We start from the raw sequence: 16800 nt of genomic DNA, 5'->3' as shown, positions 1-16800 counted from the left end.
GTGACCAATTCTTTTTACATCTTATTAAACAACTTTTTGTTTATGTCAGAATTTTCTTGAGGAAAGGCTTCTGAGTGTATTTCTCTTTTTTTGGGGGGGGGGGGGGGAGAAGTTGGAGACCTAGCATATAAAGCTTAGCCTCAAAACTGAATAGCGTAATCTCCCAAGTAGGTTAAGCACATGGGAAGGCTAAGATCTTTCTTTTACACACACAAAATAACCCTTAATTCTTAATTCATTGCTTATTTTTTGTGCAAGGTTTCACACTTAGCACAAATTGAAGACGACAGAGTAGCAAAGGTTGTTTCCTGGCATTTGGCAAGTGATATGGATTGTATAGTCACTTTGACAACAGCTGCTGCACGCCGTATTTTTGATGAGACTCAAGGTACACAACAAGTATTGCCTCTTGATTCTATTTATAAGAAGAGTCTTCCAGATTGGAACAGGTAAAGTTTTGTTTTCATCTCCGAATTCAATTAATATTTTATTTCCAAATGTAATAATTCTAACATTTTTAGATTTTTTAAAATTTAGTTTTCCCCTCTGTTACTAGGAAGTGACATACCAATGTTGGACATCATTTAATTTGTGTTCCTGCACTGAGAATGAAATTGGCTTAAATAGTCCCTTCCAATTCTAAGATTCTATCAACTCTACAGTTTATTTCCTTGCTTAAAACTAGAGCAGAGTCAGAAGGGATAAGGAAGGGTGCTAGTTCATAAATTCATTTCCACGTTTAAGTCTGTTTTAGAGTAACTGGCTTTCATGCCTAAGGACTAGAATTCATAGTCTCCAGTTTAGCTCAGGATCTTAGTCACTACAACTGAATTGTTAAATAATAGCTAACAATTTGTTTTCCTAAGTTCCTAATGGTGATTTACTTCTGAAAGAATGAATTTGTCTCATATTATGTTTCAGATCCTGTACATTGTAAATTATATTGTAATATATTCAAAATGCAAATTTTCCCTTTAAAATGTTAGTAGTCAACACTAATATCTAAATGGTTGCCAAATGTTTTGTATTCGTCTGACAAAGTCAACAATAAAAGAATACCTTTTTGTTTTAAGCAGACCTTTACCTCATTTGACAAATGAAGGAAACTGTTTCAGTCCTATTGGAAATCCTGTATTTGCCAGGAACTTGCTAATATTTCCAGAGCATAAGGAGCATTGCCAAATAGGTAAATATCATAGAAATAATGTTTTTTAGGTTTTTATTCCCACAAACAAGTCTGTGAGGGTAGTTGGGCTGAGGCTGAATAACTGAGGGTTTCCATGGTTGAATATAGACTTTAACTTGGGTCTCTGTCATCAAAACACTTGAACATTATCCCAGGCTGGTAATTGAAAGAGCTTGAAGAAACTATATCTTTGGGAAGTCTTCTTCTCTATCAAATAATAATGTCATCTGGCTATTAGTAACTGCTATCGAAAAATTTCTCTTTAAGCGTTAAATAAATATTATTTATCCCATCTTTCCTGTAAGGAAGTTATTACTTTCCCTCTTCCCTTTTTTTAAAGCTCCCAAACACAAGTTAGTCTGAAAAGCAAAAGATTATGTTGTTCTGGGAAATTGGCAATTTCTATAAATTTTCCAATATGGAAGTGATTCAAGTGATTTGTTTCAGACCAAATAGATTTCAAACACCTCAAATCCCTTCCAGTTCAGAGGATTTACTTCCTAAAACCACTGAACTTCTGCTGAAACAGCATTATTTGTTGAAACATTCCTCATACAGTTTACATATCTCTAATGGATAGTAGCACTACTTATCACCATTTTATTGTAGGGGGAAACCCTTTATATAAACCTTCACATATGTCCTTTTACATGCACTTCTGCTTGAAATTTTGTATAGCAGACATCTTGGAACGTAGCAATTAGAGAACAAGGCATAAATACAAATGACTGTATGCCTTGAATTTACATACAAATATGCAGTTTCTTAATGCCTGTAGTTTATCAAAGAGGCATCTATCAAATCCAATACTTACTAGAACAATACAGTTGTTCTTACCCTGGATTATCTTGACAAATTTTCTTTCTAATTTAGAGTAATTCTGTTCACTCTATCATGATGCTAACATCATATTCACTATTGATGCTTCATAATAAGTAGGTATGAATAGAATGTCAGTTTGTGTATTATTTGTATTCCAAACACTATATTAATATTTCATGTATCTTTACAGTGTTTGGGATGCTCTTGGGTAATACAATTATTATTGACAACCTGGAAGCTGCCAATCATTACAGAAGAGAGGTGTGTATTACAATTGTAAGGTATTTTGTTTGTTGCTTATATACATATGAGTGTCTGAAAAGGAAAAAGTTTAGTGTAGCTCCATTTATATTCACAAACTTATAAAGACCCTCTTTCCTAAAGGGCTTGCTCGGTTCTGTGATGTCCATTTTCTACTACTTAATAGATATTCCTTTGATGTACAACTCTCTGTTAAGGTTAAGCCTATTCTATCCAGACCATTTGGGAGTGGGGTGGGGGCGGTGGCTCAGTGGTTAAAGACATTGAGCTTCTCAGCTGGAAAGCTGACAGCCCGGGTTTGAGACCTAAACGTTGCATGATAGGGTGAGCTCCAGTTACTTGGTCCAGCTCTTGCTCACCTAGCAGTTTGAAAGCATGCAAATTCAAGTAGATAAATAGGTACCAGTTCAGTGGGAAGGTAACGGCATTCAGTGTATAGTCATGCTGGCCACATGACCACATAGATGTCTTCGGACAACACTGTCTCTCTTGGCTAAGGAACAGAGATGAGCACCTCTAGCATTGGACACAACTGGATAGGGAAAACGTTTACTTTTTATCCAGACAATCATAGCCATCAAATACTGAGATAAGACATTAGCAACATCTCCAGGGTTACAATGTACAATTGGGTGTCATCAATACAATACAATAGTAGAGTTGGAAGGGACCTTGGAGGTCTTCTAGTCCAACCTCCTGCCTAGGCAGGAAACCCTATACCATTTCAGACAGATGGCTATCCAACATCTTTTTAAAGACTTCCAGTGTTGGGGCATTCACAACTTCTGGAGGCAAGATGTTCCACTGATTAATTGTTCTAACTGTCAGGAAGTTTCTCCTCAGTTCTAAGTTGCTTCTCTCCTTGATTAGTTTCCACCCATTGCTTCTTGTTCTACCCTCAGGTGCCTTGGAGAATAGTTTGACTCCCTCTTCTTTGTGGCAACCCCTGAGATATTGGAAGACTGCTATCATGTCTCCCCTAGTCCTTCTTTCTCTTAAGCTAAACATACCCAGTTCCTGCAACCGTTCTTCATATGTTTTAGTCTCCAGTCCCCTAATCATCTTTGTTGCTCTTCTCTGCACTCTTTCTAGAGTCTCCACATCTTTTTTACATCGTGGCGACCAGAACTGAATGCAGTATTCCAAGTGTGGCCTTACCAAGGCATTATAAAGTGGTATTAACACTTCACGTGATCTTGATTCTATCCCTCTGTTGATGCAGCCTAGGACTGCGTTGGCTTTTTTGGCAGCTGCTGCACACTGCAGGCTCAATAAATGTTGTCCAAACTGCATGACCACGGTGGTGCTGAACCTGGACTTATGATGGGTCCTTGTAGTTGCAGCTGACACATGATCACCTGCAATCACATAATCACCATTTGTGATCTTCACTGTCAGCTTCCAAAAAGCAAAATCTGTGGGGAAGCCAGCAGATCACAAATTGTGGTCATATGACCATAGGATTCTGTGACTAAGCCAGTTTTGCTTAATGGGACAGCAACTGAGATTGAAAATTGACATAGTCATGCGACATTACATTTTACAATCACATTGCTTAGCAACAGAGTTGCTGGTTCAAATTGCCATTGTGAACCAAGGATTACTGAGATATTAAAAGGGAGACCACTCTGACTTTCCCATCAAAATTAAATTTAGAAAAGAAAACCCCGATTCTTAGCTAATTTGAAACAAGTCTAATTTAAAGATTAAATTATTGCAGTAAAATGTGTTTTTTTCAGCATATTTTTCCATTCCAAGTGTTTTCCCCAAATACAGGGTCTGCTCTTTTTAGATCAATCTAGTTTTGAGCTATTTTCTTTTCAGTACAGATGGTAAATCTAGGCTTCACTTCCTCAGAAAATTTAAAGGGAAACCTTTATAAACAGTTGGCTTAAGGGGAGAAGCAAATTCAAGAATAAAAATATGTTGAAAAGAACCTAGGATTCATGTTGAAATTCAGATTCTTTGGATTCTGTCAACTATGTGCACTGTGCTTAAGAAACAGACTGGCTGCAATATGCTATGGGAGAAGGGTCACGCTTAGAACTGAAGGAATACGTTCGCCTTTTAGTTAGTTGAAATGAGATTTCCACATATGTAACAAAAAGGTTAGGGTACAAAAAGAATGGAAAAAGAACTCTAACCTGCTTGCAATCCGACTCTAACCTGCTTGCAATCCGACACCTCAGAAGTTGAGATTGGAAAGGAATCAGCTGAACAATAGGTGCCTGCACTGTGGAATTAGGAGGAGAAAGGCAGTTTTCTCTTCCCCAAATAGAAGGCATAGTGATAGAAGGCATTCAGGTTATTTGCTATCTTAAAATATTATTCTCTGAGAGGGTTGGAGCTCATGCTCACTCTGAAGGTTGCAGAATAGGCAAATGCTGGTGGTGAGATAATGGAGCATGCTTTTCCATCTTTCTTTTAAATCAAACAGGGTTTGTATAAAATGTATAACAGAGAAAGAGTTCATACATGGGTCCCCATTTCATCCTATATCATTAACGCAGCAATTAAGTTCTGGTGGTGAGATAATGGGGGCATGCTTTTCCATCTTTCTTTTAAATCAAACAGGGTTTGTATAAAATGTATAACAGAGAAAGAGTTCATACATGGGTCCCCATTTCATCCTATATCATTAATTTAAGCACTTGCATTTGCTCTAATAGTATCAAAGAAAACACTTGCTTAGTGACATACAATAGAGGTGTCAAACTTTATTTCTTCATGGGCCACAATCAGAGTTCTAGTTTTCCTTCGTGGACCAGTGGTGGGGGAGAGGAGTCGGGCGCATGCGCTGTCAGACCCCACCAACCCGGCCACCTCCTGTGTACATGCAGGCCTGCTAGGATGGCGTGGGCTGAGCCTGTGCATGCACCTGGCCATGCACACACGCCTGCTATGATAGAATGGGCCAGGCCGAAGCTTCCTGGAGGGCGAGTTGCAGAGCTCCTGCTGCCAAACATCTCCCCCCGTGCACAAACACCTAAAAGTGCGAACATGCAGCTGCTGGGATGGGCCTGGCCTGTGCATGCATGTGCCCTGCCGCCTCCTGTGCATATGCACATACACTGGGATTGTATGGGCCTGACCTCGGCACGTGTGCACCCGCCAGGTCTGTGCACACACACATGCCGAGATTGGTTGGCCCTGGCTGAAGTGATATGGGCTGGGCCACCCACAGGCCTTAAATTTGACAGCCCTGGCATGGAATTATTTTTCAACAAAAAAAGTACTGAATTTTGATAGTAAATTCTTTCTTCATATCTATAGGTTGTGAAAATGACATATTGTCCAACTTTATTAACAAGAGAGGGGGACAGAATTCGCAGTAATGGAAAGTTTGGAGGCCTTCAGAATACAGCCCCTCCTATAGAGCATCTTCGGGGGATGGTTTTTGGAGCACCTATGCCACTGGATTACAATATTGTCTCCCTACAGATAGGTGCATTCAGAGTTTAATAAATGAAATCAACTATTACACAATATTTTGTTAAATGTTTCCATTAAGAATTCAATTAAAATTACTGCTAGATTTTAATTAAATTGATTACCAAATTGCTGCTACTATTATTGTATATTAAACTAATGAAATAGAAGTTTTTAGCTGGTTTCCAATATGATGTACATTGCAACCATTAAAAAACCATTATAGACAATGGTGGGATACGACCGGTACGCCCCGGTATGGGCATACAGCACCTGCGCGATGTTCCGCCGAGCAGCTAGAGCTCCGCAGAGCATCATAGGCAGTAAGTAGGCATGCAGGTGCTGCGTGCGTGCATGTGGTGGACGCTAGCCCAGTTGCATCATACCAATTGCAACGGGATACGGAACCCACTCTTGATTATAGAGTAATGTGCATTTTATTGTATTGTCAATGAATAAAATTATTTTGATTTTTGCTATGCAGTGATCTAGAATAAGAAGTCCACTGCTCTAAATTTAGCACATAATTTTTTTCTACTTTTAGAAAAGCATTTTAGGAAAGCAACAAGGATTATATGCGAATATTATTTAAAGTTGAAAAATCTGTCAGGTGCAAGGTCTTGAAAAGTATGTTTTTAAGATTGTTACTTCTCCCTCTCCCCAACCCACTCCCTTTCACACATACTCTAGGAAAAGTAAGACAAAAATAAGGTGACTTCAAGCAGGAATGTTTACTTTAATTATATTTAAAGGAGGAAGGGGGAGAATGAATCCAAAGCATCACATGATAGCTCACTGGTAAATAAAGCATTTTCTTATACTGAGTACCGGCTGCCTGCAATTTGGCAGTTCGAATCTCACTAGGCTCAAGGTTGACCCAGCCTCCTATCCTTCCGAGGTTGGTAAAATGAGGACCCAGATTGCTGGAGGCAATATGCTGACGCTGTAACCACTTAGAGAGGGCTGTGAGCGGTATATAAGTCCAAGTGGTGTTGCTACTTAGCAATATTATATTACTAATTATATATATATAATCTCTACCGTGTTTCCCCGAAAACAAAACAGGATCTTATTTTCTTTAGACCCCCGAAATATGGCCTTGGCCTTGGCCTTGGCCTTATTATCGGGAGGGGCTTATTATTTTCTTGGAGGTGGGGCGGGCGAGAAGCAAGACATGCGTCTTACCTTTCCAGCGTTCCTTGCCATTGTGTCCAGAGAAACACGTAAAAAGAATCTTCTTGTGAGTTCAATCAAACTTCTCGAACTTGCGAGAAGATTTTTTTACAAGGTGCTTCCCTGGACACAACAGTGAGGAATGCAACGGGGCTGCCAGTCTCCGGTAAAGCACGCGTCTTGTGGTGGAGCGCATTTTGGGGGTGGCAGGCGGAGTGGAGGGTGGAGTAGGCGGTGCGAGGAGTCTTACAGGACACTGACAGCTCTGTCGGGTCTCTCGGCTAGTCTGTGCAGGGAAAGACCTTGCATGGTAAAGGAAAACTTCTCACGAGTTTGAGAAGTTAATTGCTCACATTCGCAAGACGTTTTTGTTCTCGCAAGACTGGCAGCTCCGTCGTGTTCCTCACTGTTGAATCCAGGGAAGCACCTTGTAAAAAAAACTTCTCACGAGTTTGAGAAGTTTGAATGAACTCGCAAGAAGGGTTTTCTTACGTGTTTCCCTGGATACAATGGCGCCAAACGTGACGGAACTCTGGGGAAGGAGTGGGGCACAAGGCGCATTGCTGGTCTGCTGCTCTTTTTGCAGCAGGCCCTCTTTCTGCCCGGCCATCAGCCTTACTGTTAGGGGGGTATGTCCCCCCCCTTTCCCCCCTCCAGCCTTGTCTCCTCACCTCGGTTGTTTGTGCGTAAAGCAACCAGTGGAAATTGAGGGGACTGGCGTATAAGTAGCTTGGGCGGGGGGCTTATTTTAGCATATGCCCTGAAAAGCTGAGTGGGCTTATTAACAGGACATGTCCTATTTTCGGGGTAACACAGTATATATCAAACAAAATTATTCATCGAGCATTCTTCAATATTTTTATTCAATTACAATAAATAGTGACTTCATTGTTTCTGCTAATTACTATGACAGATTATAGTGTTGTATTTTATTAACAAATAAACCTTTTTTCTTTATATATTAGATCTGCTTCAGCGGTACCATGCAGCACTTCTCCAAGTTAATAAAGTAAACGCTGACCTTGAAGAACAACAACAATCCTATAATACTGTAGAAATGCAACGTAAGAAAGAAGAGCTTGCTGAACTGGAACGCAAACTTGCATTAGTAGACCAAAAATTAGGTATGGATGTATTGACACTGCATATATATTACTAAAAGACATTTTGGCTCACCAATATAATAGAATATAAATTTATAAACATAAATAAAGAAGTCATATATAATTAGGCCCCAAGTTTTAATGACTCAAACAGGACCTTCTATACAGATACCCCTCAAACCATTTGTTTGGTGACCATTCAAATTTACAACAGCTCTAAAAAAAGTGATTTATGATAGTTTTTCACACAACCATTGCAGCATTTCCCATGGTCAGAATTCGGGTGCTTGGCAGTTGGCATGTATTTATGACAGATGTAGTGTCCCAGGGTCACATGATCATCTTTTGTGACCTTCTGACAAGCAAAGTTAATGGGAAAGCTAGATTCAATAACAACCATGTTATTAATTTAACAACTGCAGTGGTTCAATTAACTGTAGCAAGTGTCATAAAATGGAGCAAAACTCACTTAACAACTGTTTCGTTTAGCAATGGAAATTTTGGGTTCAATTGTGGTTGTAAGTTGAGGACTACCTGTCCTTCTAGAAAGGCAGCATTGCAGGTAGTTCTCAACCTACAACCAATTCATTCAACAACTATTCAAAAGTTACAATGGTGTTGAACAACTGATCCTTTGAGTTCTGGCTGTCCGTGGTCACATGATTATGATTTAGGTTCTTGGAAACCGGTTTGCACTTATAACTAATTGTAGCATATCACAATCATTTGCAACCTTCTCTGCTGGCTTTCCCAGAAAGTCCATTGGGAAGCTGACATGGAAATGTGTAAGCTGCTGGTCTAAGTCTTCCCAACTCATGCATCCTTCCCAGCCCCTATGTGCTTATGCCAAACACTCTCATGCTGTCCCCATCCTGTATCACACTTCTTGCACACTTTCTCGCACCTTCCCCGAGTCACACCTCTTACATATTCCCTCGCAGTCTCTCAAACCTGTGCTGCACTTCTTGCACACTCACTTGCGTTCTTCTAAGTCTTTCCTCACACTGTTGTAAGCCCTCTCCCATCCTCCCCTCCATCCCTGTGCACCCCTGATTGAAGCCACTTACCCCTCCGCCAGCTTGGGATTTATAACTGCCTGCCACCTTTCCATTAACTTTGGTTATGGGAAACCAGCAGGAAGATGTTCACCAAAAGGCCATGGAATTTGACTAACAACTGGGACTGCAAGGATTGCAGTGCACTCAACATTTTATAACTGCATCGCTTAGCAGTGGAAATTCCAGTCCCAATTTTTGCCAGTTTATCATTCTACTTATCAGCCCTCACTGTCATATTCTAACTTTTTCCAGATAGTTCCCCCAACTGTGTGGAAAGGTTTTGCGATTGAGGGGAATAATGAGAAATATACTTAGTGGAACACCTAGTTTAATATTTTTGTTCCACAAAACTTTGAATCAAAGCCATAGTTCCTCTTTTTTGGCAGTATTAGAAAAATGTTACTGGTGGGATTAGAAGATAATTATTTCACCATATAATCCATAAAATAGTTTTGTATTTAAAAAAAATGGATTTTCAATGCAACAGATTTGCTTTAAAATGCGTATTTGGATTTGGGTGAAATCAAATATATCAAACTGTCATCGTCACAATGTTATAGTCATTTGTATATGTACAGTTAACCTGGAAATAAATGAAAAGCAGAAAAGGGTAATAGAAGATATCTATTAAATTGTTACAAAGGAAAATGCGCTAGCCCCCCTCCCCCCCCATTATGTCTCTGAAACTGGCAAAGTCAAAGCTACTCATAAACATTAACAGAAACAGTACCAGAAAAACTCTACCAGGCAAGATAGGGAAGCATGGAATATGGGACTCGGGCCTACCGGAAATGGGAGTTCACAGGGCAGATTGGTATTTAGAGGGTTAAATTAAGTTCTCTTCCTCATACAGTCTGGAAGACAGTGCCCTGAGCCTGGGCCTGGGCCAAAGCCTTGTCTCAATTTATACAGTTCACAATGCTATTTATTCTTGGAGGGAACAGTTTGAAAACAGTTTTTAAGTGATTATGTCCTGACAGTGTTATGCCTGTAGATCAGTGTTTCTCAACCTTGTCAACTTGAAGATGTCTGGACTTCAGCTCCCAGAATTCCCCAGCCAGCTGGCTGGGGAATTCTGGGAGCTGAAGTCCAGACATCTTCAAGTTGACAAGGTTGAGAAACACTGCTGTAGATGATCCAGTGGTGTGCCCAATCCCCACCTTATATCTTTTCTTTATTGGGAAAAAAAAACAAAGCAGAATGATTATTTCAATCAATACAAGAGATGGGAAGGGAGAAGGCTGAATGGGTCCGATTGGGCACAGGGTTTAGAGATAAATGTAATGGATTAATTATAAGGACATGCATTTTCCAAGCCAATTTCACATAAATATATACACTCAGGTGGAGTTGTAAATAATTATTTTTGAAATATGCAGAACTTTATACACACTATTTACTTACTATTTTTTCATATTTTTGAACCACCCACCTCCCTCGAATGCTTGCAGCCATCTGGTATCAGAAATTCTAAAATTAAAATTAAGATTTATTTATATAGGTATGACCTCATCAAGTCAACGCAACATTTCAGAAGTACTTGATTTGTCCGTGGCTCCAAGCCATTCCAGAATAGGAAGAGAACTAAAACGTTCACACAGGTTTGTCTGTCAGGTCATGGGTAGGGGCTGGTGGGGTGGAAAGCAGGCCCAGCACCTGCGGGAAGCTAGTGGGGGAGATGGGAGGAAGATAGGCAGGGGGAGCTGCACTGTCCCTGCAGTTGGCCATAAGGGCAAACAATTGAGGGGGGGGACTGCAGGGGCCAGAACCTTGGGAATGGGTCATAAGTAGCTTTGGGGGCGGGGGTCCACCATAATTTCAAAAGGCCACTTAGTGAGCAGTCATGTTAAAAATAATAACTTTATTGTTTTTTCAATATTTACAAAATATTTAGTTTGATCAGCATTATTTGCATACTAAACCTAAAATAGATATATTTGTTCCTAATAATTGTTTGCATAAATGATATGCATTTGTGATTTAAAAATTATATTCCTATTATAAAAATTAATTATATATATTGTAAATTTAAATTATTAGTAATATTTAAACTAATTTATTCATATTATCATAGTTCAGAAAAATGGGATTCATCTCCTATGAAGAAAAGAAACAGCAACTAATGAATTATTCCAAAAAAAAGAAGACAGATTAATTACATTTGTTAAAATGCGATTGTATATTGAAATATATATATTTTATAAAAATAATGTTACTTTCATTGATACTTTTTATTCATAAATGAATTGTTCTTTTTAATAAGAGTTGACTTATTTTTAATACAACATCATATTTTTGTTGTGTATCAATTATTATATTTCAAGTTATGAAAATATAACTGGTTTTTTTTACAAATGAACGTTTACAAATTTGACAATAAAGTTTGGAATGACATCCCTTTTCCTAGTATATAAATGTGTAACATATTATCATTTTAATTGAAACATGCTTCATAAACATGAATGATAAAAAACTAATATTACTGAATATAATAATAACCTGCCATGCAAAGCATCTAAATACTTTCCTGTTTATAGAGTATAGTTAAAATAATATTGTATGTGCAATTAATATTGAGAAGTTGATGTTTCATCCTTACCAATTATTTTAATACAATAGCAGTAAGAGGCTGCAGTTAATGAATATTTGTAACTTAATGAAATAATTATTGAAGCTTGTTCATCCTCATTTTCTCTAACATCAGCCATTCAGTGTTATAACAAACAACTTTTTAGTATGTAATTCAAGCATTTCCAATGTTTTTAGGGTTATAATACATTTTCATCAGTTATACTGACAAGAGGAAAGGAAAATATACAGAATACATTAAGTCTGGGGTTCCCAAACTGTTTCTTGGGGATCAGGAGCAATTCAGAGGTACAACTCAGCTTGCAGAGGCAAAGCAGACAGTAAAGTTTGGAGTTAATTTTGCAAGTTATCTAATGCTATTGGTCTAGTCTTTCATTAAACCATTCACAAATTGTAGCATTTTCTTTAAATTACTGTTTAATTTTATTTATTTCTGATTGTGGTTCCTATCAAGGGTAAACACAGAATTCAGACGTTTCTTATTGGTCTCCTGAAGTTAGTGCAGTAAGAGCTGTCCTGTTTGTAGGGAGCCACTTAGAACCATACAGATTGGGGAATATCTTTTCCTATTTCCCTTTTTTTGAGGGTACTCTTCTGAAACTATGAACACAAAATTGAGTTAAAAAAATAAATTATGTGAGCAGAGAACAAAGATCATGAAAAAACTTCCACACAGCTTCTTCTTACATGCCCCCAGAAGTGCCCTTCCACTAGTTACCCAGTATCTTAATGAGTTGACAAGGATCTGTACAATCTGCCAATTGGGAAGCCCATAAAGTGCACTTCAGTCAGCACCTCGCATGCACCTCCATCTTTCAGATTCACTGTACAAGAAAATTCTGCCAGTGTTTCTGAGCTTTTACTGCTGAAAGGTAATTTGTCAAATGTCTTAACTTGGAAAGGTCAAATTTAATAATATTTTTTCATCCCTGATTTCTCTTGCATTGCAATTATATTATGAAAAAGATTACTGGTTTGACTTCTCAAGAGGTATAATTTTCAAATACTAACATTATCCTAAATTAAAGAACTTAATAGTGGGAAATTACAACTCCACTTAGTGATTCTGAGAAGTACATTGATTTTCAGTGATACAATGGTGTACCATTGTAAAGTGGTATAGAATTGAGGTAAAACGACTAGATTCAGTGCTACATTGGGTCATACTATTAAGTGTTTTTTCGTATTAAATTAGGAAAAATGCATTGACAAAAGTCCTGGAAATCAGCAAAGGTATTCTGTTTTAGATGTGCCTTTGTTACAGAAATCTAAATTATGTTAGATTGATCTTTCCAATCCATTCTGATTTAATGATTGATGAAAATAACTCTGAGGCTGTCTACAGAAATTTACACCTATGAACAAGCACAGACTGGGCACTTTCTTTCAGGAGAAAGCCAACAGTATGGGAGAAGACATAAAGGATGTGGTCTGAAGTCACCAAGATTGCTTTGGCAAAGCAATTTTAGTGATTCTACTTCAATGAAATAAAGTTATCTCCATGTTCCGAATTGCTCTATCAAACCAAATCTATATTGCTTCACACACACCTACTAGAGCAGGGGTGTCAAACTCTATTTCATTGAGGGCTGCATCAGAGTTTGTGTTTGACCTCGGGGGGGGATGGATATGGCCAGATTGACGTCACTCCTGTTGGGAGTGCCTGTGGTGGCCCAAGTGCTCTGACAGCGAAAACGGGCTCCTGAGCGCCTCATTTAGCTGCCACAGCCTCCTGCAACCCTCTGCCAGTGAAAATGGAGCTCGTGTGCGGCCCATTCCAAACTCCATTTTCACTGGCAGCGGGTTGCAGGAGACTGTGGCAGCCGAAAAAGGAGCTCAGGGGCCTATTTTAGTTGGCAGAAGCACCTCTGGTCGGTCCTTCGCTGTTTCTAGGGTGGCCCCACAAGCCATATCTAAGTACCTCACGGGCTAGGTCCCACCCCCAGGCCTTGAGTTTGACACCCCTGTACTAGAGACTGACTACTGGAAACTTAAATTTGCATTCCTACACTAAGCAGGAAGATGTCTAAATTATCCCTTCCAACTCTATGAATCTTTGAGTCCATAGATAATTGAAATAAATGTTCATTTGTTTCATAAAATGTTGCTATTTTATATAATCAGAATGATTATAATTTTAAAAACACCCTAAAGATACATATACCTATACATACATACATACATACATACTACTAAATAATAAAACAGTTCACAAAATCTGGTTGTGAAGCATTCTCATCACAGAATCTTATGTGAAGAAGTTATCTTTTTACCATCTGTTACCAAAAAAGGAAACTGCTCTTAAAAGTTGCAGCTCTTTTATTTAAAGGCTGAAATTGCAGTATTAAACAAAAAAACCCCTGCTTAATTACATACTTTTTGTGGTCTGTTTGTTTACTCTATGAAGACTACCTTTGGATCATGCTTGTTATCTCTTATATGCCATCCCTCTCATTAAGGCAGCAGTTTAAGATTATTATTTTTACACCAAGGAAGGATTCTGGTTTAATTTAAAGGAAGAATGAATTTATATCATTCACCTGGCTGCATTCTGCAATAAAATATTTTATAGTTTTACAGTTTGTGGCCTAGCATTATGCATTTAAAATGGCAGAATATATGAGTGCGCACGCAGAAAGCATGGTATGAGTCTTGACTTTGAAATAATTTTTATCCTACTAAGGCCATCTATCTGTAATCGTGTCTTGAATTCAAGGGATCTTAATTTTTAGGCTTGTGAACTATGATCCATTAAGTATGCTAGAATCAAGGAAAGATTATAGGTCAGTGATGACTAACATTTTGTCCTCACGTGATGACCTTGTATGCATGCCCACACTCAATGCACCCACGTGGATGCACACGTAACCCCTGCACTTCCTTGCCCCCTTGTCTGTGTGTGTGACCCTCCTCTGCAGCCGTTTTGGGCTTAGCATGCCTCCCTGAAGCCTTCGGGCACCAAAAATGGGCCGTACCCCCGTGCTCCCCCTGCCTCCCGTGCATGCACATGCGACCCCCGACCCCCACATACACATCATCTGTATGTGCGGCAGGGACCTGAAAATCACCTGGCTGGCAGGAGGCACCTGCACATGCACGGTGGAGCTGAGCTGGGGCGACGGCTCACGTGTCCACAGAGAGGGCTCCGTGTGCCACCTGTGGCACGCCTGCCATAGGTTCGCTATCACGGTTATAGGTTAAATCATTTCTACTGCCAAATCAGAGATTACAGGAAAGGACCAATTTTACTGGAAAACTCTTTAAGAGGGAACTATTTATACATATTAGTTTTCTATCTATAATATTGCATTGTAATTATTCCTCATGAAATGTATTTAATTTTTTTAGACAGGCACGTTAAATGTGAATTTAGAGGGACATTTCTCAAAAGGAAAAACCTAAAGAATTATGAACACTCGTACATTTCAATGTGTTGAGTAATGAAGTCCATATAATTGTCTTCCAAAGAGAGTTTGCCATTTAAGGCTGCAATCCACACTTCAGCCTTCTACTCAACAAGACCTAATTATTTTAGCCTTGCTACTGCCAATGGAGGCATTTTCCTTTACAATGCAGATAGAAATTTTGCAGCTACATAAATACATAGGCTTAATATATGAAATGGTTTCATCAATCATTGTACAGGTATCCCCACTTATCATGAAACAATTGCATCTTTAAAGTGTGATAAACTTTGGAAACTTAGAATGTTTGGGTAAATACATCACATTAAGTAATAATATTATTCGTTTGCTTAGCACATTGTGTCAATCCAATCATTCTGATTTGTAAGTAACAGGCAATGGCTTAAAAATTGCACAAGCAAATAATAGGTTTCATAAAAGTTTAAAACAATGTTTTAACGTTATGACAAAGTGGCAAGATGCAACGCAACCATCTTATTTTTTTATTATTATTTTATAGAAAATGGAGGCTGTAGCTAATATAACCAAAAAATCAAGAGAACCATTTCCTACACACCAGTAATTCTGCTGCAACTAGTTACATATTGGTTTAGTATTCTGGGAAGTACACTTGCAATCTATTCTGCAACTTAACAAAGTTATGAAGAGTGCTCTATTAAAGTGTTTAACAGAATAACAAAGTTGGAAGGGACCTAGGAGATCTTCTAGTCCAATACCTGCTTAAGCAGGAAACTAAACCATTTTGGACAAAGGGTTATCCAGTCTCTTCTTAAAAAGCTCCAGTGTTGGAGCATTCACAATTTCTGGAGGCAAGTCATTCCACTGATTAATTGTTCTAACTGTCAGGAAATTTCTCCTTAGTTCTAATTTCCATCCATTGCTTCTTGTCCTGCCTTCAGGTGCGTTTTAAACTTTTTCTTTCAAAACCACTTCTCATTTTTAAAAATTATGGAGGACCCCCCCAAAGAGGTTATATTTATCAATATGTACCCTATTTAAAATTAAAAGTCTGGTATTTGCTATTACTACTGCTTCTCACAGGATTGTTGTTGAGGGGAAAACAGGAGGAGGAAGTAAAATTGTGTGCATTCATCATGCTGAGTTATTTATATTAAAAAATGGCAGGATAAAACAAAATTGTGATCATGTGATTGCAGGATGCTGCAATCGTGTGATCCAATTCCCAAGTGCCCAGATGGTGATCATGTGACTGCAAGGGAGCTGGTATGGCCAGATCTTGAGGACTGGTGATAACCATCACTCCTTCATTACCATTGTAACGTTGAACAATGGCTGAACAAATGGTCACTAACTGAGGACTACCTGAAGTTCAGCTTTTGTTTGCTTTACAGACTAGCAAAGGTCATAAAGCTTACTTTTTCATCACCATCGTAATGGTCACTGTACAAGGCAGTTTGTAAACAAGGACCACCAGTATGTTTGTTTTTCTTTATTTCTCTGTTTTACAAATTTAAATACTAACAATATCATCTGCATTTTATTATTTGGTGAATTTAAATTTCCACTCAAATTGCATGATAGTAGCTTTTAAAATTTATATTTCTAAGGACCCTTGTTGGTTCAATATTAAGTATATTATTTATACTACATATTGGGACAACTTCAAGGAAAAAGCAACCACTCATAAGTTGAGGGCTACCTATAGGTACATTTTAGAAAATGATGTTGGAGATCACTTCCGGTCCCTGTAGGCGACGGACGTTTCGTCTGCCGCTTGTCTTCTCGGTGGGCTC

General features: G+C 38.6%; 1 protein-coding gene across 1 annotated transcript in view; it reads left to right on the top strand.

Moving 5' to 3' along the window:
- The window catches only part of SMCHD1 (structural maintenance of chromosomes flexible hinge domain containing 1), an 84408-nt gene extending 72978 nt beyond the window's left edge, over positions 1–11430 (top strand). Inside the window, exons 42-48 of the mRNA XM_081951395.1 lie at positions 259–449; positions 1077–1186; positions 2199–2269; positions 5543–5714; positions 7837–7995; positions 10534–10633; positions 11107–11430. Of these exons, the coding sequence (XP_081807521.1) occupies positions 259–449; positions 1077–1186; positions 2199–2269; positions 5543–5714; positions 7837–7995; positions 10534–10633; positions 11107–11155 (852 nt within the window). The 3' untranslated portion in view covers positions 11156–11430. The remainder of the gene's footprint in view (positions 1–258; positions 450–1076; positions 1187–2198; positions 2270–5542; positions 5715–7836; positions 7996–10533; positions 10634–11106) is intronic.
- Positions 11431–16800: the final 5370 nt, after the last annotated feature.

Source organism: Natrix helvetica, assembly GCF_964273705.1.
Source record: "Natrix helvetica genome assembly, chromosome: 4".
NCBI lineage: Eukaryota > Metazoa > Chordata > Lepidosauria > Squamata > Natricidae > Natrix > Natrix helvetica.
This window is presented reverse-complemented; position numbering and strand designations above follow the sequence as displayed.